The sequence below is a fragment of the Schistocerca cancellata genome, chromosome 11 (assembly GCF_023864275.1).
Source record: "Schistocerca cancellata isolate TAMUIC-IGC-003103 chromosome 11, iqSchCanc2.1, whole genome shotgun sequence".
Taxonomy (NCBI): domain Eukaryota; kingdom Metazoa; phylum Arthropoda; class Insecta; order Orthoptera; family Acrididae; genus Schistocerca; species Schistocerca cancellata.
Window position 1 is genome coordinate 33,072,004 of NC_064636.1, and position 23,323 is coordinate 33,095,326.

A 23,323-nucleotide genomic window follows, 5' to 3' on the forward strand; every position below is an offset into this window, starting at 1 on the left:
CCAATTAGTTTTGATCTTTTGGTGAATTAAGTAGATGGCAAATGATAACAGTAGAAAGGCGGAACACCGAAGAACTCCTTCGAATTGCGGTGTTGGGGGAAGCCTCTTAGAGTTACGTAGGCTGCAAAGAGAATGAATAGGTCAATATTAGAGCAAATAAAACCAGTGTGTTCCCTGGAAGGTCTGATATTAAAACAAAAGCTGACCTACTTTGGACACATCATGAGAAGATGTATTTCACTGGAAAAAACACATATGCTGGGGAAGATTGTAGGACAAGAAGAAGACATCAGAGATAAGATGGATCGATGGCATCCCATTACTTCTGTGTTTCAACCTGGAAAACGTACTGGAGAAAGTGCAAGTCAGGAGAAATTGGTATGCTGTGGTTCATGAGGTCACGGAGAGTTGGAACCGAATAATCGAATTGAGAGAGAGAGAGAGAGAGAGAGAGAGAGAGAGAGAGAGAGCGAGCGCATCATCTGCAAATGATTGAAGAGTACTGTTCAGATTTTCTCCAACTTTATATGATTATGGAGAACAGGGGCGTGTAACACTTCCTCGGGGAACACGAGATTTCAGTTCTTTTTACTTGATGACCTCCTGTTAGTTATTATGAACTGTGACCTTTTTGTCAGGAAATCACAAATCCAGTCCCGCAACTGAGACAATACCCCATAGGCATGCAATTTGATTAGAAGCCACTTCTGAGGAAGGATGTCAAAAGTCTTCTGGAAATGTAGAAATAGGGAATCAGTGTAAGATGCCCTGTTGATAGCACTAATTACTTCATGTGAATGGAGATGTAGTTGTATTTCACAAGAATGACATTTTCTAAACATGTGCTGACTATGTGAATAGATCAGTTTCTCTAAGGTATTTCATACTGTTCAACCACAGTATCCCACCTGAAATGCAAGATATCCGAGACATTTGCTTTTCGAGGCATGCTGCCACAGAATGGTAGGTCTGCAACTGTTTGGTCCTGAGGAAAGTGGATAATTTTTTATTTCGTCCGTTTCAGTTTATTCAGCTGTAGTGGTTACCAGTTTCAGGCTGACATGCCCAGTCTCAAACCACACACCTTGCTATTAACTGTAATTATTCATACAGCATGGTACCAAAGGTCACAGCAAACTATACAGTGGACAACAAGTACTCTATTTGATCTTAGCCTGTGCGTCTGTTGCAACTGACTGACACAATTAACATATCATAAATTTCTTTGAGATGGTAGAGTTCTGTTCACAAATCAACACAGTTTTAGAAAGCATTGCTTGTGGAAAACTCAGTGTGCTCTTTTCTCGCTTAATATCCTGCAACCATGGACGAAGGGTAACAGACAGATTCCATATTCCCAGCTATTCGCAAAGCATTTGATGTGGTGCTCCACTGCAGACTGTTAACGAAGTTACGGACATATGGAATAGGTTCCCAGATAGGCAAGTGGCTTAAAGACTTCTTAAGTAATAGATCCGATTATGTTGTCCTCGAAGACGAGTGTTCACCCGAGACAGGTATCGTCGTGATTGCTCCAGTGATGTGTGATAGGATTGTTCTCATTTTCTGATGATAAATGATCTGGGCAGCAATCTACAGCTGTTTGCTGACAGTGCTGTGGTGTACGGGAAGGTATTGTCATTGAGTGACTGTAGGATCACTTAGACAAAATTTATAGTTGGTGTGACGAATAGCAGCTGGCTCTAAATTTAGAAAAATGTAAGTTAATTTGGATGAGTAGGAGAAACAATACTGTAATGTTAGAGTACAACATTAGTGGTGTGCTACAGTTACATTGATTGAAGATCTTAGATATCTGGGAGTAACATCGCAGAGCGATATGAAATGGAATGAGCGTGTAAGGGCAGTAGTAAGGAAAGAAAATGGTCAGCTTCAGTGTATTGGGGCAATTTAGGGAACTTCTGGTTCACCTGTAAAGGAGACCACGTATAGAGTACTAGTGCTACCCTTTCTCAAGTATTGCTGCAGTGTTAGGGATCTCCACCAACTCTGGTGAATTCAGATGTAGGCTGCTGGATTTGTTACCAGTAGGGTCTGTCACTTCACAGGTATTATGGAGATGCTTCGGGAACTCAAATGGGAACCACTGGAGGAAAGGATATATATATATATATATATATATATATATATATATATATATATAAAAGAGGGAAACATTCCATGTGGGAAAAATATATCTAAAAACAAAGATGATGTGATTTACCAAACGAAAGCGCTGGCAGGTCGATAGACGCACAAACATACACACAAAATTCAAGCTTTCGCAACCAACGGTTGCTTCATCAGGAATGAGGGAAGGAGAGGGAAAGACGAAAGGATGTGGGTTTTAAGGGAGAGGGTAAGGAGTCATTCCAGTCTCGGGAGTGGAAAGACTTATCTTAGGGAGAAAAAGAGACAGGTATACACTCGCGCGCGCCCGTACACACACACACACACACACACACACACACACACACAAGCAGACATTTGTAAAGGCAAAAAGTTTTGGCAGAGATGTCAGTCGAGGCGGAAGTACAGAGGCAAAGATGTTGTTAAAAGACAGGTGAGGTATGAGCGGCGGCAACTTGAAATTAGCGGAGGTTGAGGCCTGGCGGATAACGAGGAGAGAGGATATACTGAAGGGCAAGTTCCCATCTCCGGAGTTCTGACAGGTTGGTGTTAGTGGGAAGTATCCAGATAACCCGGACGGTGTAACACTGTGCCAAGATGTGCTGGCCGTGCACCGAGGCATGTTTAGCCACAGGGTGATCCTCATTACCAACAAACACTGTCTGCCTGTGTCCGTTCATGCGAATGGACAGTTGGTTGCTGGTCATTCCCACATAGAAAGCTTCACACAGTAGGCAGGTCAGTTGGTAAATCACGTGGGTGCTTTCACACGTGGCTCTGCCTTTGATCGTGTACACCTTCCGGGTTACAGGACTGGAGTAGGTGGTGGTGGGAGGGTGCATGGGACAGATTTTACACCGGGGGCGGTTACAAGGGTAGGATCCAGAGGGTAGGGAAGGTGGTTTGGGGATTTCATAGGGATGAACTGAGAGGTTACGAAGGTTAGGTGGACGGCGGACAGACACTCTTGGTGGAGTGGGGAGGATTTCATGAAGGATGGATCTCATTTCGGGGCAGGATTTGAGGAAGTTGTATCCCTGCTGGAGAGCCACATTCAGAGTCTGGCCCAGTCCCGGAAAGTATCCTGTCACAAGTGGGGCACTTTTGGGGTTCTTCTGTGGGAGGTTCTGGGTTTGAGGGGATGAGGAAGTGACTCTGGTTATTTGCTTCTGTACCAGGTCGGGAGGGTAGTTGCGGGATGCGAAAGCTGTTATCAGGTTGTTGGTGTAATGGTTCAGGGATTCCGGACTGGAGCAGATTCGTTTGCCACGAAGACCTAGGCTGTAGGGAAGGGACCGTTTGATGTGGAATGGGTGGCAGCTGTCATAATGGAGGTACTGTTGCTTGTTGGTGGGTTTGATGTGCATGGATGTGTGAAGCTGGCCATTGGACAGGTGGAGGTCAACGTCAAGGAAAGTGGCATGGGATTTGGAGTAGGACCAGGTGAATCTGATGGAACCAAAGGAGTTGAGGTTGGAGAGGAAATTCTGGAGTTGTTCTTCACTGTGAGTCCAGATCATGAAGATGTCATCAATAAATCTGTACCAAACTTTGGGTTGGCAGGCCTGGGTAACCAAGAAGGCTTCCTCTAAGCGACCCATGAATAGGTTGGCGTACGAGGGGGCCATCCTGGTACCCTTGGCTGTTCCCTTTAATTGTTGGTATGTCTGGCCTTCAAAAGTGAAGATGTTGTGGGTCAGGATGAAGCTGGCTAAGGTAATGAGGTAAGAGGTTTTAGGTAGGGTGGCAGGTGATCGGCGTGAAAGGAAGTGCTCCATCGCAGCGAGGCCCTGGACGTGCGGAATATTTGTGTATAAGGAAGTGGCATCAATGGTTACAAGGATGGTTTCCAGGGGTAACAGATTGGGTAAGGACTCCAGGCATTTGAGAAAGTGGTTGGTGTCTTTGATGAAGGATGGGAGACTGCATGTAATGGGTTGAAGGTGTTGATCTACGTAGGCAGAGATACGTTTTGTGAGGGCTTGGTAACCAGCTACAATGGGGCGGCCGGGATGATTGGGTTTGTGAATTTTAGGAAGAAGGTAGAAGGTAGGGGTGCAGGGTGTTGGTGGGGTCAAGAGGTTGATGGAGTCGGGTGAAAGGTTTTGTAGGGGGCCTTAGGTTCTGAGGATTCCTTGAAGCTCCGTCTGGACATCAGGAATGGGATTACCTTGGCAAACTTTGTATGTGGTGTTGTCTGTAAGCTGACGCAGTCCCTCAGCCACACACTCCCAACGATCAAGTCCCACGGTCGTGGAACCCTTGTCCACTGGAAGAATGACGATGGATCGGTCAGCCTTTAGATCACGGATAGCCTGGGCTTCAGCAGTGGTGATGTTGGGAGTAGGATTAAGGTTTTTTAAAAAGGATTGAGAGGCAAGGCTGGAAGCCAGAAATTCCTGGAAGGTTTGGAGAGGGTGATTTTGAGGAAGAGGAGGTGGGTCCCACTGTGACGGAGGACGGAACTGTTCCAGGCAGGGTTCAATTTGGATAGTGTCTTGGGGAGTTGGATCATTAGGAGTAGGATTAGGATCATTTTTCTTCGTGGCAAAGTGATATTTCCAGCAGAGAGTACGAGTGTAGGACAGTAAATCTTTGACGAGGGCTGTTTGGTTGAATCTAGGAGTGGGGCTGAAGGTGACGCCTTTGGGTAGGACAGAGGATTCGGATTGGGAGAGAGGTTTGGAGGAAAGGTTAACTACTGAATTAGGGTGTTGTGGTTCCAGATTGTGTTGATTGGAATTTTGAGGTTTTGGAGGGAGTGGAGCTGGAAGTGGGAGATTGAGTAGATGAGAGAGACTGGGTTTGTGTGCAATGAGAGGAGGTTGAGGTTTGCTGGAAAGGTTGTGAAGGGTGAGTTGCCTTTTCGGAGGTGGGAAACCAGGAGATTGGATAGTTTTTTGAGGTGGAGGGTGGCACGCTGTTCTAATTTGCGGTTGGCCTGTAGGAGGATGCTCTGAAGAGCCAGTGTGGATGTGGGAGAGGAAAGATTGAGGACTTTTATTAAGGATAGGAGTTTACGTGTGTGTTCATTGGGTGAGTTGATGTGCAGGTGAAGGATTAGGTGGGTGAGGGCAATGGATTGTTCAGTTTGGAACTGGTATAGGGACTGATGGAAAGAAGGGTTGCAGCCAGAGATGGTAACTTTAAGTGTGAGGCCTTTTGGGGTAATGCCAAATGTCAGACAAGCCTGAGAAAATAAAATATGGGAGCGTAATCTGGCTAGGGCGAAGGCATGTTTGCGGAGGGAATGTAAATAAAACTTAGTGGGGTCGTTGTGGGGGTGTTGTGAGGGTGACATGGTATTAGAAGGTGGAAAGTGTAACATGAGGCTGAAATGAAAATGAAAATAAAAATATATGGGGAGAGATAAAGGTGAACTAGAAAGTAACTGGAGATCTGGTGTGAAAAACAGGATATAACAGCGTGGAGAGCTGCATCAGACCAGTCTTTGGACCGAAGACCACCTTAATTCGCTTGCCAAATCTCTCTCTCTTTTCCGCTGACTGCTTCCTCAGTTTACAGATTGAATAAAATAAAGGTTATATTGCAACCTTGCCTCATATCCTTTGACTCTTACAGCTGTGCCGAGCTACATAGAAATGAGGCCCTCCGTCAGAATTTTTGAGCTCAATGGGAGGGCCACCTTTTACTAAACTATTGCCCTGGTATGTGTGAGGAATGAATTTGTGTTTCTTCCATTAAGTGCTGTAAATTTACCCTCCCTCAGGTCTTTTATTGATTTTCACTCATTTCATAATAGATTCTTTTAATAAGCTATGAAAAGAGTAAGATTTAAAAATAACTGTTTTACTTATCATCTTTTCTCATAGTTGGCTCCAGTTCTTCATGTCCAGGGGTTTTTTCTTGAGGCTGAAATTTTTGACATTGTAGTTTCCAAATGACATAACTGTTGGAAGAATTGCCTGTTTTTATCTTGATGTTTATTTTTTTCACATTTTTCTATCTTGCTCTGTCTTTACAATTTCCGCTTCATTATCAAAAACTACATTGTTATTGCCAAACATAAAAACACGTTCGACCACAACCGAGGCGTGTTTACTATTACTCATTCTGCGGTACTAACAATATTCCAAAGAGTTTACAAATTTGATTGACAAATGAATTTCTATTAATCTGTACCATTATTTTATAAATGAATCCAGAAATAAACATACTAAATATTGTCTGATAATGCAATTAATAATAGGAATTTTAAGTGTGCCAAATATTTCGTAATTTCAAATGTTTCTAAAAAAAAAAAAAGAGGGGAGAGAGAGAGAGAGAGAGAGAGAGAGAGAGATTTTAGTGCAAAATATAATACATCATGCACAAAATCATATGAAATTCCTTTAGGAAAACAGCTGAGATAATATTAACTTAAGAGTTAAATTCGAAAATATTTTTGGTATTGGTTACTTCTGTTAAATAAAATTATTGTTAGAGGAGGGTGTCCCTTTACAGTGCTCACTTACGACATATGGCCATGTGCCATTTAACTACATACTCTAATTGCTAGTCACTGCAAATTACACAGTGATAGCTCTCTGATGAGTCTTGGCAGCCTGTGAGAATAAATGTGTTTCATAACAGGCTGTAAACATTATCACAGCTGATTTTCGCGAACAGCATTTTGCAGTTAAGTTGTCTGTTGTCTTGAAGAAAAATGTTACTGAAACGTACAGCAGTCTGGAGAGAGCTTAACGGGATTGTGGAATATCTCATCGAGCACGTTCCTGATGGCATTGTGCATTCAAAACTGGCTGGGAAAATGATGATTTGCAGGAAGGAGCAGGTGCACCTGGCCTGTTTCTGCCATAAGAGAAACAACAACCGACACAGCAGGTGCTATTATTTGAGAGGTCTTATGCCTTACTGTGAGACAGCTCGCACACTTCCTCGGGATATCAGTTCGGAGCACTCTCAGTTTTAGAACGACATTTGGAAGTGTCTAGGATTTGTGCATGACGGAGGCCACAACTGTTTACTCCACAGCATGTGCAGGCTTGTGTCAATGTGTGGCATTAATGGAAAGAACGTCTTGTGAACGAGAGCAGTGCTTGGGGGCAAGACATCACCATTGCTGATGAAACATGGGTGTACTGTTGATGTGTTTCAGGTTTGCTTGGACTGTGGGGTGGTTTTTTACAATTCAGTTTGTGCACATAACACTGAAATAAGTGGCCACCTGAACACTCATTTTATGTACAATGAATGTGCACCCTGAATATTTGGTCGCTGCTAAGTATTATTAATGAGGGTCCAGCTAGTCTGTGCCACGAATGTGTGTGCCTTCTTGCTCCGACTTAGCTCAGACTTCACCTTCTTATAGGCTGCAGATAAAGCTGCTGAAAATGAACTTCTCATTTTCTCATTCACTATACTGCATAAATAAGAAGTGAGGTTCAGAATGAAAGTTTCATTCTGCAGCGGAGTGTGCGCTGATATGAAACTTCCTGGCAGCTTAAAACTGTGTGCCAGATCGAGACTTGAACTCGGGACCTTTGCCTTTCACGGGCAAGTGCTCTACCATCTGCGCTACTCAAGCACGACTCACGAACCATCCTCACATCTGCCAGTACCTCGCCTCCTACCTTCCAAACTTCACAGAAGCTCTTCTGTGAACCATGCAGAATTAGCACTCCTGGAAGAAAGAATATATGGTAGAGCGCTTGCCCGCAAAAGGCAAAGGTCCCGAGTTCGAGTCTCAGTTCGGCACACACTTTTAATCTGCCAGGAAGTTTCAAGTTATTCTTATATATTAGCTTCAAAATTACAGCTCGATACATGGTAAATGAGGACAGCTACCAACTCGCATACTGTCTATCTGTACTACATACATAACAGATCTGATATTCAACTTGATAATTTACATACTACTAATACTACAATGTAGTAGGTGAATATGGAATGGGAGTAAGGAATGAAAGAGGAAGCTGCCTGGTAGAATTCTTCACAGCACATAGCTTAATCATAGCTAACACTTGGTTCAAGAATCGTGAAAGATGGTTGTTCATATGGAAAAAGCCTGGAGATACTGGAAGGTATCAGATAGATTATATAATGGTAAGACAGCGATTCAGGAACCAGGTTTTACATTGTAAGACATTTCCAGGGGCAGATGTGGACTCTGACCACAATCTATTGATTATGATCCGTAGATTAAATCTGAAGAAACTGTAAAAAGGTGAAAAATTGAGGAGATGGGACCCGGATAAACTGAAAGTACCAGAGGTTGTAGAGAGCTTCAGGCGGAGAGCATTAGGGAACAATTTACAAAAATGGGGCAAAGGAATACAGTAGAAGAATCGGTAGCTGTGAGAGATGAAATAGTGAAGGTAGCAGAGGGTGAAGTAGGTAAAAAGACGAGGGTTTATAGAAATCCTTGGGTAACAGAAGAGATATTGAATTTAATTGATGAAAGGAGAAAATACAAAAATGCAGTAAATGAAGCAGGCAAAAAGGAATACAAACGTCTCAAAAACGAGATTGACAGGAAGTGCAAAATGGCTAAACAGGGATGGCTAGAGGACAAATGTAAGGATGTAGAGGCTTATCTCACTAGAGGTAAGATAGATGCTGCCTACAGGAAAATTAGAGAGACCTTAGGAGAAAAGAGAGAGACTTGCATGAATATCAAGAGCTCAGATGGAAACCCAGTTCTAAGGGAAAGCAGAAAGGTGGAAGGAGTATATAGAGGGTCTATACAAGGGCGATGTTCTTGAGGACAATATTATAGAAATGGAAGAGGATGTAGATGAAGATGAAATGGGAGGTATGATACTGCGTCAAGAGTTTGACAGAGCGCTGAAAGACCTAAGTCGAAACAAGGCCCCGGGAGTAGACAACATTCCATTAGAACTACTGACGGCCTTGGGAGAGCCAGTCCTGACAAAACTCTACCGTCTGGTGAGCAAGATGTATGAGACAGGCGAAATTCCCTCAGACTTCAAGAAGAATATAATAATTCCAATCCCAAAGAAAGCAGGTGTTGACAGATGTGAAAATTACCGAACTATCAGTTTAATAAGCCACGGCTGCAAAATACTAACACGAATTCCTTACAGACGAATGGAAAAACTGGTAGAAGATCAGTTTGGATTCCATAGAAATGTTGGAACACGTGAGGCAATACTGACCTTACGACTTATCTTAGAAAATAGGTTAAGGAAAGACAAACCTACGTTTCTAGCATATGTAGACTTAGAGAAAGCTTTTGACAATGTTCACTGGAATACTCTCTTTCAAATTCTGAAGGTAGCAGGGGTAAAATACAGGGAGTGAAAGGCTATTTACAGTTTGTACAGAAACCAGATGGCAGTTACAACAGTCGACAGGCACAAAAGGGAAGCAATGGTTGGGAAGAGTGTGAGACAGGGTTGTAGCCTCTCCCTGATGTTATTCAATCTGTATATTGAGCAAGCAGTAAAGGAAACAAAAGAAAAATTCAGAGTAGGAATTAAAATCCATGGAGAAGAAATAAAAACTTTGAGGTTCGCCGATGACATTGTAATTCTGTCAGAGACAGCAAAGGACTTGGAAGAACAGTTGAGCGGAATGGACAGTGTCTTGAAAGGATCGTATAAGATGAACATCAACAAAGGCAAAATGAGGATAACGGAATGTAGTCGAATTAAGTCGAGTGATGTTGAGGGTATCAGATTAGGAAATGAGACACTTAAAGTAGTAAAGGAGTTTTGCTATTTGGGGGGCAAAATAACTGATGATGGAAGAAGTAGAGAGGATATAAAATGTAGACTGGCAATGGCAAGGAAAGCGTTTCTGAAGAAGAGAAATTTGTTAACATCGAGTATTGATTTAAATGTCAGGAAGTCATTTCTAAAAGTATTTGTATGGAGTGTAGCCATGTATGGAAGTGAAACATGGACGATAGTTTGGACAAGGAGAGAATAGAAGCTTTCGAAATGTAGTGCTACAGAAGAATGCTGAAGATTAGATGGGTAGATCACATAACTAATGAGGAGGTGTTGAATAGAATTGGGGAGAAGAGAAGTTTGTGGCACAACTTGACTAGAAGAATGGATCGGTTGGTAGGACATGTTCTGAGGCATCAAGGGATCACAAATTTAGCATTGGAGAGCAGCGTGGAGGGTAAAAATCGTAGGGGGAGACCAAGAGATGCATACACTAAACAGATTCAGTAGGATGTAGGTTGCAGTAGGTACTGGGAGATAAAGCAGGATAGAGTAGCATGGAGAGCTGCATCAAACCAGTCTCTGGACTGAAGACCACAACAACAACAATTTACATATTTATTATCTTTGACATTTTGCATTTCCACACCACCCTTCTGTGGACCTAGTATGTCTACCTCAGCAGGTAGGGTTGTCTGACTGCTACCCACTTCTGTACAGTCACTGGATTGTTAGCTCTGGTATCAGCACCCACGATTTAAAACACCTCCCAACAGTGAGGTGCTCACCACCTATCGATCACTCTCTGTCACAAACATCTTTTCTCTGACATATCTACTTAAGGACGTGATACCTCTCATTTGAGGAATGGGCTGTATCACTAGACTGTTATGACCCAAAGATGAAGCGGAGTAGTGCAGTATTTATGCAACACGGTCAATTCCCATCACAAAAGGCATGAGTGGAGAAGTTGACAAGTAAGGCAGTGTTGAACTACAGGGTGATTCAAAAAGAATAGCACAACTTTAGGAATTTAAAACTCTGTAACGACAAAAGGCAGAGCTAAGCACTATCTGTCGGCGAATTAAGGGAGCTATAAAGTTTCATTTAGTTGTACATTTGTTCGCCATTTCAGCCAATAAAGTTTTTGGTCCCTTTTTCTTCGAAGGTGCTACTTTAACTGGACTACAGTATCTGGAGATGTTAGAGAATTGGCTGTTCCCTCAGCTCGAAGAAGAAGCACAACAATTCATATTTCAGCAGGATGGAGCGCCACCACATTGGCACTCATCTGTCCGTAACTACCTGAACGTCAACTACCTGAGGCGATGGATCGGCCGCCAGGCAGCCCGTGACAGAGCACTTCATCACTGGCCTCCAAGAAGCCCCGATCTTACCCCCTGCGATTTTTTCTTATGGGGGTATGTTAAGGATATGGTGTTTCGGCCACCTCTCCCAGCCACCATTGATGATTTGAAACGAGAAATAACAGCAGCTATCCAAACTGTTACGCCTGATATGCTACAGAGTGTGTGGAACGAGTTGGAGTATCGGGTTGATATTGCTCGTGTGTCTGGAGGGGGCCATATTGAACATCTCTGAACTTGTTTTTGAGTGAAAAAAAATCTTTTTAAATACTCTTTGTAATGATGTATAACAGAAGATTATATTATGTTTCTTTCATTAAATACACATTTTTAAAGTTGTGGTATTCTTTTTGAATAACCCTGTATTTTCGAACACCATGCGATCCTGTACGTTCACAGAGTTTCGAGACGCACTACAGTTACTGCTGATTACTCTAAGAACATCCTGAAGTAACTGGTAAAGGCTTAAGACCACAAAAAGTGAAGGAACCCCATTGGACAGTGGAAGCTTCATCACGGTGGCACCAGGACACATGCTGCTAGTGCTGTTATTGAGATCCTATTCCAAAAATGCATTTCTCTGCTACACCATCTGCCTTGTAGTCATGACTTGGCTTTTTTGACGTATCTTAGCTCAGTGGCTGAAAAGGAAGTTAGGAGGTGTCAGTTTGATAAGACTAAGGCAGTGAAAGATTTATAGCTGACCATGAAGAGGATGTCCAGGTCTCCCAGGAATGGAAAAGGCGGTGGGGCAAGTGCACTGCATGCGGGTCGGCAGAAATAAGTCTGTATGAACAATTTTTTCAAATAAATTGTTGTGTGAGCATTAGTGCGAGTCTTTATTGAACTCCCCTTCTGAAATAAACCTGGCAGGTGAAATACCTACAGAATTAAAAAGAATGTAATAATTTCAGTTCGAAAAAACAGTAACACTTTTTTACAAGAGCATTATTTTTAACCTAATTCTACAACATGACATAACATCAAATCTTGTGTGTGAAAGTAACTGGCTGTAAATGCTGTTGATCTCACAGTATGTTTTTCTTAATATCTACATCTACATATATTATATACTCTGCTAGCCACCAACCAATGTATGGCAGAGGGCACAATTTGCACCGAAGTCATACCCCCCCCCCAATCAGTTCCACCCACCGATTGCGTGAGGGAAAAACAACACTCTGAATGCCTCAGTACGAGCTCTAATTTCTCTTATCTTTGAATGGTGATTTGAAAGTTGGTCTTAATAATACACTCCTCGAAATGGAAAAAAGAACACATTGACACCGGTGTGTCAGACCAACCATACTTGCTCCGGACACTGCGAGAGGGCTGTACAAGCAATGATCACACGCACGGCACAGCGGACACACCAGGAACCGCGGTGTTGGCCGTCGAATGGCGCTAGCTGCGCAGCATTTGTGCACCGCCGCCGTCAGTGTCAGCCAGTTTGCCGTGGCATACGGAGCTCCATCGCAGTCTTTAACACTGGTAGCATGCCGCGACAGCGTGGACGTGAACCGTATGTGCAGTTGACAGACTTTGAGTGAGGGCGTATAGTGGGCATGCGGGAGGCCGGGTGGACGTACCGCCGAATTGCTCAACACGTGGGGCGTGAGGTCTCCACAGTACATCGATGTTCTCGCCAGTGGTCGGCGGAAGGTGCACGTGCCCGTCGACCTGGGACCGGACCGCAGCGACGCACGGATGCACGCCAAGACCGTAGGATCCTACGCAGTGCCGTAGGGGACCGCACCGCCACTTCCCAGCAAATTAGGGACACTGTTGCTCCTGGGGTATCGGCGAGGACCATTCGCAACCGTCTCCATGAAGCTGGGCTACGGTCCCGCACACCGTTAGGCCGTCTTCCGCTCACGCCCCAACATCGTGCAGCCCGCCTCCAGTGGTGTCGCGACAGGCGTGAATGGAGGGACGAATGGAGACGTGTCGTCTTCAGCGATGAGAGTCGCTTCTGCCTTGGTGCCAATGATGGTCGTATGCGTGTTTGGCGCCGTGCAGGTGAGCGCCACAATCAGGACTGCATACGACCGAGGCACACAGGGCCAACACCCGGCATCATGGTGTGGGGAACGATCTCCTTCACTGGCCGTACACCACTGGTGATCGTCGAGGGGACACTGAATAGTGCACGGTACATCCAAACCGTCATCGAACCCATCGTTCTACCATTCCTAGACCGGCAAGGGAACGTGCTGTTCCAACAGGACAATGCACGTCCGCATGTATCCCGTGTCACCCAACGTGCTCTAGAAGGTGTAAGTCAACTACCCTGGCCAGCAAGATCTCCGGATCTGTCCCCCATTGAGCATGTTTGGGACTGGATGAAGCGTCGTCTCATGCGGTCTGCACGTCCAGCACAAACGCTGGTCCAACTGAGGCGCCAGGTGGAAATGGCATGGCAAGCCGTTCCACAGGACTACATCCAGCATCTCTACGATCGTCTCCATGGGAGAATAGCAGCCTGCATTGCTGCGAAAGGTGGATATACACTGTACTAGTGCCGACTTTGTGCATGCTCTGTTGCCTGTGACTATGTGCCTGTGGTTCTGTCAGTGTGATCATGTGATGCATCTGACCCCAGGAATGTGTCAATAAAGTTTCCCCTTCCTGGGACAATGAATTCACGGTGTTCTTATTTCAATTTCCAGGAGTGTATATGCTCTACATCCTCAGCAAAGATGGGATTTCAGAATTTAGTGAGCAGTGCCTTCCGTTTAGTGCGTCGTCTATCTGCAAGTGTGTCCCACTTCAAACTTTCTATGAGATTTGTAACGCTCTCACGATGGCCAAATGTACCAGTCATGAATCTTGCCACTGTTCTTTGGACCTTCTCAATCTCTTGAATCAGACCCAACTGGTGACGGTCCCATACAGATGAACAATACTCTAAGACTGGATGAACTAACATATGGTAAGCAATTTCCTTTGTTAAAGGACTGCATTGCTTCAGGATTCTACCAATAAACTGCAATCTAGAGTTAGCCTTGCCCGTTACTCGTGTAATCTGATCATTCCATTTGAGATCATTTCGAATAGTCATGCCCAGATACTTGACGGATGTTATCACTACCAAAGACTGGGCATTTATATTGTACTTGTACATTAATGGGGATTTTCGCCTTGTTACACGCAATAAGTTACACTTACTGATATTGAGAGATAATTGCCAATCATTACACCATGCATTTATTTGCAAATCCTCATCGATTTGTTCACAACTTTCGTGTGATACTACTTTCCTATTGACTACAGCATCATCGGCAAACAGTCTAATGCCGCTGTCAGTACCATCAACCAGATCGTTTATGTAAATTGTAAAAAGCAGCGGACCTATTACACTGCCCTGGGGCACACTTGAAGTTAGGCTTGTTTCTGTAGAAGTCACACCATTCAGGACGACATACTCTGTCTGTTGGAAAAAACTTTCTATCCAACCACATATGTCATCGGATAGACCGTAAGCGCGCACTTTTTGGAGCAAGCGACAGTGCGGAACTGAGTCAAACGCCTTTTGAAAGTCGAGAAATATGGCATCAATCTGGGAGCCGCTATCTAGAGCCTGTTGTATGTCGTGCACAAAGAGGGCCAGCTGTGTCTCGCATGACTGCTGTTTCCTAAAACCACACTGGTTTCTGCAGATGAGCTTCTCAGAGTCTAGAAAGGTCATTATGTCTGAATACAAAATATCTTCCACGATTCTACAGCAAATTGATGTTGGTGAAATTGGCCAGTAATTATTTGCATCCATTTTCTACCCTTTTTATAGATTGTTATGACCTGGACCTTGTTCCAGTCCCGTGGAACTTTCCACTGTTCCAATGATCTCTGATAGATGACGGATAAGAATGGGGCTATATTTGTAGCATAGATAACATATAATCTTATGGGGATGCCGTGTGGGCCAGATGCCTTCCTGGCGTCTAAGGATCTCTTCTGTTTTGCAATCTCAGATACACTAAACAATATGTCAGCCATCCTTGCATTTGTTCAATAAATGAAAAGGGGAATGGTGCTGTATTAAATCTTCTTAAATGCTTGAAATTGGCACCACCACCATCAACACCACCACCATCACCATGTGTGTGCTCTTATATAATGTAGAAACTAAGCAGCAATCAAGTGTTTGCGTCTTCAAAGATGAACTGAAGCCAACAAAAATGATTTTTCAGTGAAATACTTCCAAGAAAATTAAGGCTTGTTTTTTCTTTTACACTGCTTTAAAACGTTTTGCGTTTTGCATCATTCTTCTCATAATGATGACAACTTTGTCAGAGCAAATCGCTGAAGAATCGTTTGACAGAAAGTAAAACTATGGAATCATATCACATTTCTGTCTTTATCTTAATTTCCTGGCCACTCTTTTCTGTCCCCTTTTTGTCAGATAGCAAATGCATCAACGATTTTAATTGCCTGAAGAAGCTGTTGAACTCTTTAAAAGCCAATTTTTTCAGGATACTAACAACCAAGAGAAAAAATGTTTGCCAAATTTGTTTGCACACATGAAAGAGTATATAAATGTCAAGTACATAAATTTTTTCGAACAATAGAATGAGTTATAAAATATTTTTTTTCATTCAGTTGTTTACATTCCGAAAAATCTTTATAAGCTAAGATAACTTAGCATATAACCTTCCTTGGAGGTTGTTCGAAAGTTATTTATTGTTTTTTCGAGCAATGGAAAGTGTAGGTTGGAATAACAACAGTGTTATGAAAAGAGTAGATTGCTATTCACTGTTCCACACATGAGCTTTCAAGCAAAGCCTTCACATCTCATGCACACAACAGTTATGACTGGCTGCTCCTGCTGGAGATAGCTTTCACGTGTAAGTGAGGCGTGCATTAGAGTGCTGCAACGTTCCATGTTTGACCGGTCACGGCTTGCCTGTTGACGGGGGGACCGAGCCGCTCGTGTCCGGCCCCATACGACACGGCTCGGTCACGTACTCGCCCCATGTCTGATGTCCGGATTCCAGACACGCGGATAACTGAGCATGACCGGTCACCGCTGACGTCTCACCTCACCTCGCCTCGCCATGGCTCGCTGCTCTGTGCTGTACAAATCCAAGGCCTCTCTCTCTCTCTCTCTCTTTTAATACGAAAGTAACGTTTCCAAGAACGGGTACGTTACACAGCTAAATTCATAGAGCACTTTCTTTTATAATATTTACTCCCATCTTCCTAACGTCCAGGAATTTTGTTGTAAATAAAACATTGATCACAAGAGACCAAACTGTGTTAATGTAATGAAATGTAAGCATCAAATAGTGCACCTGATTATGTGAATCAGTCCACATATCAACTGTCACAGCACATGTGTTATTAATAACTTCCGCAATAACAGAAGGCATTATACTGTTTCGTATTGCATCAGCTTGTTCTTTGACATGTCTGCTTATAGTAGAGGGATGTGGCATGGCATCTCCCACGTTAACTTTTCCATAATGCGCACCTAGATGTATTAATTCTTGGCCTAGTTCTCTGAAACCTTCACCGCAAACAGCATTAAAAGGTCTCATATCTTTAGCACACATTGCAACACACTTTGCTGTAATACTATTTTTTATTACTGCCGGTATTCCTGAAGGAGCTGTATCTTTGTGAGGTTTCTTGCAACTGCGTTTCTTTAAAAGAGTGGTTCGCGATTGGAAACAAAATAATGTGGAGCAGTTTATGCACGATACGTACCCAGTAGACGCACTGTTTTCGTCTACAACCACCAAAAATATGCTCCGTACTTGGCTTTTTAGACCTTCCTGTCTCTTCATCGTGTAAACATTGATTTCAATCTTACGTCTTACTGCACTGGTTTCCTCGCACTGCATGATTGCAGAGAGAGAGAGAGAGAGAGAGACACCACAAATGAGAAGCCCGTACTGGCTGCGGTCTCACACGGATAATGACACGTGTAATGTGTTTGAAGTTGCGTGCTACGTATTCGGTCACGGCTTCTATGCTCGGTCACAAGAACTAGTGCGGGCAGCCTATCCAGTTAGGGTGTGCTCGCCCCATCTCGTATTTTGTGCTCGCTTACTCGGTCATGCAGGACTCTAGCGTGCATGTCCGTAGAACGCTTTGCCCGAAAGGTCATTTTCGTCATGCCTGTCTTTAACTCAGTGTCAGTAGCAATCTATACTTTTCATAATATTGTTAATTACACTGGGGTGACAAAAGTCATGGGATATTTCCTAATATACATTGTCTGTGACGAGAGGTGATGCCGCAGTGCAGCAACTCGATGTGGCGTGGACTCGACAATTTGTCGGAAGTTCCCTGCAGAAATATTGAGCTGTGCAGCCTCCTTAGCCGTCTGTAATTGCAAAAGTGTTGCCAGTGCAGGATTTTGAGCACAAACTGACCTCTCGATTATGTCCCGTAAATGTTTGACGAGAACTGGGTCGGGGGATCTGGGTGGCCGAGTTATTTGCTCGAATTGTCCAGAATGTTGTCGAAACCGGTCGCGAACAGCTGTGGCACGGTGCACTGTCGTTGACAAAAATTCCACCATTACTCGGGAACGTGAAGTCTGTGAATGGCTGGAAACTGTCTCCAAGTAGCTGAACACAAGCGAGGATCCTGCCCATTCCGTGCAAGCACAGCTCACACCATTGCGGAGCCACCACCAGCTTGCACAGAGCCTTTATGACAGCTTGGGTCCGTGGCTTTGTGGCGTCTCCCCCTCTTACCAACAGAGATCAGGACTTGTCTGATTAGACCACTGTTTTCCAGCTAGCTGTGGGCCAACAGATACGGTCATTAGCTCAGAAGAGGTGCTAGAGATGTTGCCGTAATCTTAGCAAAGGCACTCGCATCAATTGTCTGCTGCAGTAGCCCATTAATGTAGAGATGGGTCGAACTCGTTCGTTCCCGTGAACTACCTCATTCATTTCACTCTTTGCCGTGAAGCGTTCAAATGAAATAGTTCATTAATGAAGTACGGAAGCATGACGAAGTTGCCCAGTTCGCCGCTCAGCTGCGGCTACACTCGCTTCGCCTCGCTCGTACAATAAAGCTTCCTAATACTTCGTAATTTTACCAACAGATGGCCGAACTACGCCGCGTCTGAGTAAACTTGAGTAGAGCACGGTTGAAGGGGACAAAGGAAAGATAAACAGAGAAGTCTGTCACATATAAAGAAGGCATTACATTTAATCTTGCTCGACATTTTATCATGAAACGCCCAAAAAAGTCTTTACCTGCCAAATGAAACATTATTTTTTGTATTCGTGGACTGAAAACTAGGGCTAGCAACGAAATGCAGTCCAATTTTATGTTCCTTTTAAAATTTAATCCAAAATAGAATGAGTATGTTTACCACTGTCACGAAATCTATATACCTATGTTAAGTAATTATTCAGAAGTTTTCCTGTAGATTTTATTTTTGTTGAGAATAATAACTCTCCAGATTCAAAACGTAAACTGTCACCTGTAGTCATTGGTACGATTTCATGTTAAATCCCTCTTTCAGTGTTATTAACGAACCTTTTATTTTCATGTTGGCTGTGCGTGCTCACACAGCCAGCCTCTTCATTTGTATCTGTAATATTCATTTATCTGAAAGCGCTGCCAGCGGTAGGCTACCCGTAGACGCCAAGTATAACTGCACAAATAGTCATGGGTAATGTTGTCAGCACTGCAAGAAGCAACTGACGCTGCCTTCCTCTCGCCCCTCACTTACACGACCCCTCGTAAAGCTATCGTTCCCCACAAACACCGCGCGATTCGTCGACAGGCAGTAGAGGGAGGACTGAAGTGAAGGGAGAATGAGTGACGTAGCGCCGATGTAACGGGAGAGGGAGAGGGGAAGAGAGTGAGTGAGCTAGAGAAAAGTGTGGAGTGTGCTATCTGTGAAGAGTTTCGAGTACCAGTTCATTGAAATTGAGTGGTTAGTTCACACTTCACTGGAGTGAAGCGTTCATTTGAACAACTCATTCACGAGCTCCCCATCACTACATTAATGTCAAATTTCTGTGCACTGTTCTAACAGATACAGTTGTCGTATACCTTGCATTGAATTCTGCAGTTATTTGACAGCTAAGCCGCTGCTCTCAGTTGTTAAATGAAGACCGTCTGCCACTACATTGTCTGTCGTGAGAGGTGACGCCTGAAATTTGGCGTTCTCGGCGCACTCCTGACACTGTGGATGTCGGAATATTGAGTTCCCTAATGATTTCCGAAATGGAATCCCATGCGTTTAGCTCTGACTGCCATTCTGCATTCAAAGTCTGTCGGTTCCCGTCCCGTGGCTATAATCGTGTCTCGAACCTTTTCACGTGTGACTCGAGTACTAACGACAGCTCCGTCAATGTACCGTCCTTTTATTCCTTGTTTTTGTGATACTACCGCATTCTGTATATGCGCATATTGCTATCCCAAGATTTTTATCACATCAGTGTAATTCTTTTGTACATTAAAACTACAGTTTTTGCTTATATCACTTTCTTTAGACCACACGTTTAAAAATAGTCTTGTTAATCCACTATGTCTGATAATCCGGCATTGGCTGATCCTCGACCATGCCGGATTATTGAGGTCCTACTTTAGAATCATTATTGTCAAAAACTATTTTCAAATATTTCTGCAAAAAATCTGACAGTTGCTGTCATTATACACATACCCAGTATAAGAGAATGCATCTCCTGTCGCAGGGCAGAACAAGGCTCGGCCTTGCCCGTTCCGGGTGGACCGCGCGTCGTGCCTCTGTTCGAGCCTGATCGACAGCCCGACGGACGCAGAGGCAGTAGCGCAGTTTGCCGCGGGGAGGCCGGACGACCAGAAGCGGCTGTTTGAATGCCGCGGGGAGGCCACCTGCACCTACCTGCACGACGTCCAGAGCTACCTGGAAACCAAGCAGCCGGACATCGGGGAGGAGTGCCCCGTCTTCCGCACCCGCGGTCACTGCCCCTGGGGTCTGTCGTGCCGGTGAGTGATTCGCTGCAGCACTGGAACTTTTCCTTACCCTCTTGTGCTGGTGCATCTGTAAGGGACAACAAAATGAAAACCAAACACCTACCACAACCGGACCCTGGAATGGTTCCATTCAAAAGTAATTACGACATGCATTAAGACATTTATCCCGTGGCAAGACGAGACGATCGATTCCTGTTTCATAAACCGTGCTCACCTGCTGACGGATCCACAGTTGCACTCACTATTGCAATTTGTCGTCCAACTGAAACTGACATTCACAAACAGTCAAACCCCGCTTTTACACTTTACAAGGGACTTCAAAATAATGGTGTAAAATGCGGGAAAATGTAAAATTCGGGGAATAACGTTTTATGCTGTAAAAGTTACATGTAGGATACCCCCTTGCATATTATGTATGATATATGTATGTAACAGGAATTAAAAGACTTGTTAGGGACTTGTTTATTATCTAATGAAGGTTTACTATATAATACAAACCACTGATAACTGTCTGGGAAGTAGGAACGTCTGATTCAATTTCACATATCATAATCGATGTTTTTCAAAGCCAGCAACTATCATTCATTATTTAAATAATGAAATACTGCACTAGTTACATATTTTTTCATGCTTAGCACGACACGATTGGAGAAATTTTTCTTGTTGTCAAGTGCAAATATGTACATAAGTATTTTTTTGCGGTGTTCGAATGTGTGTTGTTGCGTCTCATGCACTGTAGTAGTCATTTTCAGGTATCAAGTAATGTGCCTCCTCAGTTATGTAGAAAACCACACACATATGCAAACTATCACTCACATTCTTTGTTTGTGTAACATAAAAAAAAAAATACGTAAATACTGCACTTGACAATGAGAATACATTCTCGAAACACATTTTGCTCAGCATGAATAAAATACGTAACCCGCACTGCGTTTAAACTAAAAAAAAAGAAAAGAAAAATAATAAATTCAATAAATGCAATGATAAATCTTTGTTTTGTTGTGTAAGAAGATGTACAGTGTGGTGGTGGCTTTAATGAAGGTTGGGAAAAAGACAAGATTGATTACATTTTTTTTTTTCCAAATTTGTGAATAGTTTTTTTGTGTTTTGTTCAAAAGTATATAAATATGGCTTACCTGGTTACTACAGCAATGCCTTCAGCTTGACCAAGGTGCGTGGTTCTCCTTCGTTTTAGTTGGTCGAATAATTCTTCAAATTATTTTTGAGGTCTACTCAATTATTTGTTTTGGTTTTTGCAACACAAGGGAAGGGTACCATAGTATTTGCAGCATAACCATTTCTTCCAGTGTGGTATCATCTTTTTCACCTGTCTGTGATGGTTGTTCTCTTGGACTTCATCTCAAAATCTGTAATAGTCACCTTAAAATCTGGAATTTATATCTTTGCTGCACCACATTTTTGTGTATAACTTTCCTTGCTAATTTTGAATTAACAGATGGTATATTCTCTTTGTCATTACATGCCTGTATCACATTAAATGGCTGCCTTCATTTCTTCACTATACAGGAGAGAGTTACAGTAATATATTCAGGGTTTATTTTCTGTGTCTTCCGCCATGCATCTGCTGTTAATATAACTGTTCTTTGAAAGTCTGCCCATCTACAAGGTAATGTGGTGATCCAAAGAATACATATTTCCACGTCAGAGCAGTTATTTCCTGTTACGAAGCTGCTGTGATTGATGTCTTGTGCTGAAAATGCACGTATCCCTTCAATACAGCTCACTGTATGAAATATTATATGCAATTATGACACAAAACTAAGTAAATGATAAAGCTTGGATAATTTTCAAATCTTCACTCACTGGCATTTTAAACTGCATATTGCATAAAATGATTGAAATGAAACATTTGTCCGTGTTTTATAGTCAATATGCTATTTTATGTTACCATTTTCTTATTACATGAATAACTTTTGGTTGTACCAAGCAGTGGAAACTCCAGGTGGGGACAATAACAATGTTATGAAAAGGACAAATTGCTGCTCACCGTATCATTTCATCTCCTTTTCACCACAAAGATGCTTCTGTCACTTTTGTGTCATTGGATAGAAAGACCTGCAACAGGTGACCATATAACTGTAGATGGCGTCTCCTGGCCAATAACGCCATATGATCATTTTATCACTAGACAAACTAAAAATTAGCATTAATAAATTTTATTATAGAAATGGAAGAGGTCATAGGTGAAGGGGAGATGGGAGACATGACACTCTGAGAAGAATTTGACAGAGCACTGAAAGACTAAGTGGAAACAAGGTCCTGTGAGTATACAACATTCTGTTAGACCTACTGATAGCCTTGGGAGCCTATGACAAAACTCTCCCATCAGGTGTGCAAGATATGTTAGACAGGTGAAGTATCTCAGACTCAAGAAGTATGCAGTAATTCCAGGTATAAAAACAATAAAATAAAATACAAGTGCTGGAAGGATGTAAATTATTGAACTATGAGTTTAATGAGACGTGGTTGCAAAATACTAACAGAAGAATGGAGAAACTGCTCGAAGCAGAACTCGGGGAAGATCAGTTTGGATTTCAGAGAAATGTAGAAACTCACAAACCAATACTGATCCTACGACTTATCTTAGAAGATAGGTTAAGGAAAGGCAAACCTACATTTATAGAATTTGTAGACTTGGAGGTAGCTTTTGACAGTTTTACTGGAATACTCTCTTTGAAGGTCTTCAAATAGTAGAGGTAAAATACAGGGAACAAAAGGTTATTAACAACTTGCACAGAAACCAGACGGCAGTAATAAAGAGTTGAAGAGCATGAATGGGAAGCTGTGGTTGAGAAGGGAGTGAGACAAGGTTGTAGCCTATCCCTAATGTTATTCAATCTGTACATTGAACAAGCAGTAAAGGAAACCAAAGAAAAATTTGGAATAGGGATTAAAGCTCAGGGAGAAGAGATAAAACCTTTGAGGTTTTCTTATGACATTTAACTCTGTCTGAAACAGTGAAGGACTTGGAAGAACAGTTGAATGGAAAGGACAGTGTCATGAAAGGAGGATGTAAGATGAACATCAACAAAAGTAAAACAAGGATAATGGAATGTAGTTGAAATAAATCAGATGATGGCAGAGGGAATTAGATCAGGAAACAAGACACTTAAAATAGTAGATGAATTTTGCTTTTGGGTAGTAAAATCAGTGATTATGGCTGAAGTAGACAGGATATAATATGTAAACTAACAGTGGCAAGAAAAACATTCCTTAAGGAGA

At 42.9% G+C, this 23,323-nt stretch overlaps 1 protein-coding gene across 1 annotated transcript in view; it reads left to right on the plus strand.

Annotated features, from left to right (window-relative positions):
* LOC126108921 (tRNA-dihydrouridine(47) synthase [NAD(P)(+)]-like) overlaps positions 1-23,323 on the plus strand; it is a 196,752-nt gene that overhangs the window by 62,189 nt on the left and 111,240 nt on the right. The window contains exon 3 of the mRNA XM_049914289.1: positions 19,819-20,092. Within this exon, the coding sequence (XP_049770246.1) occupies positions 19,819-20,092 (274 nt within the window). The remainder of the gene's footprint in view (positions 1-19,818; positions 20,093-23,323) is intronic.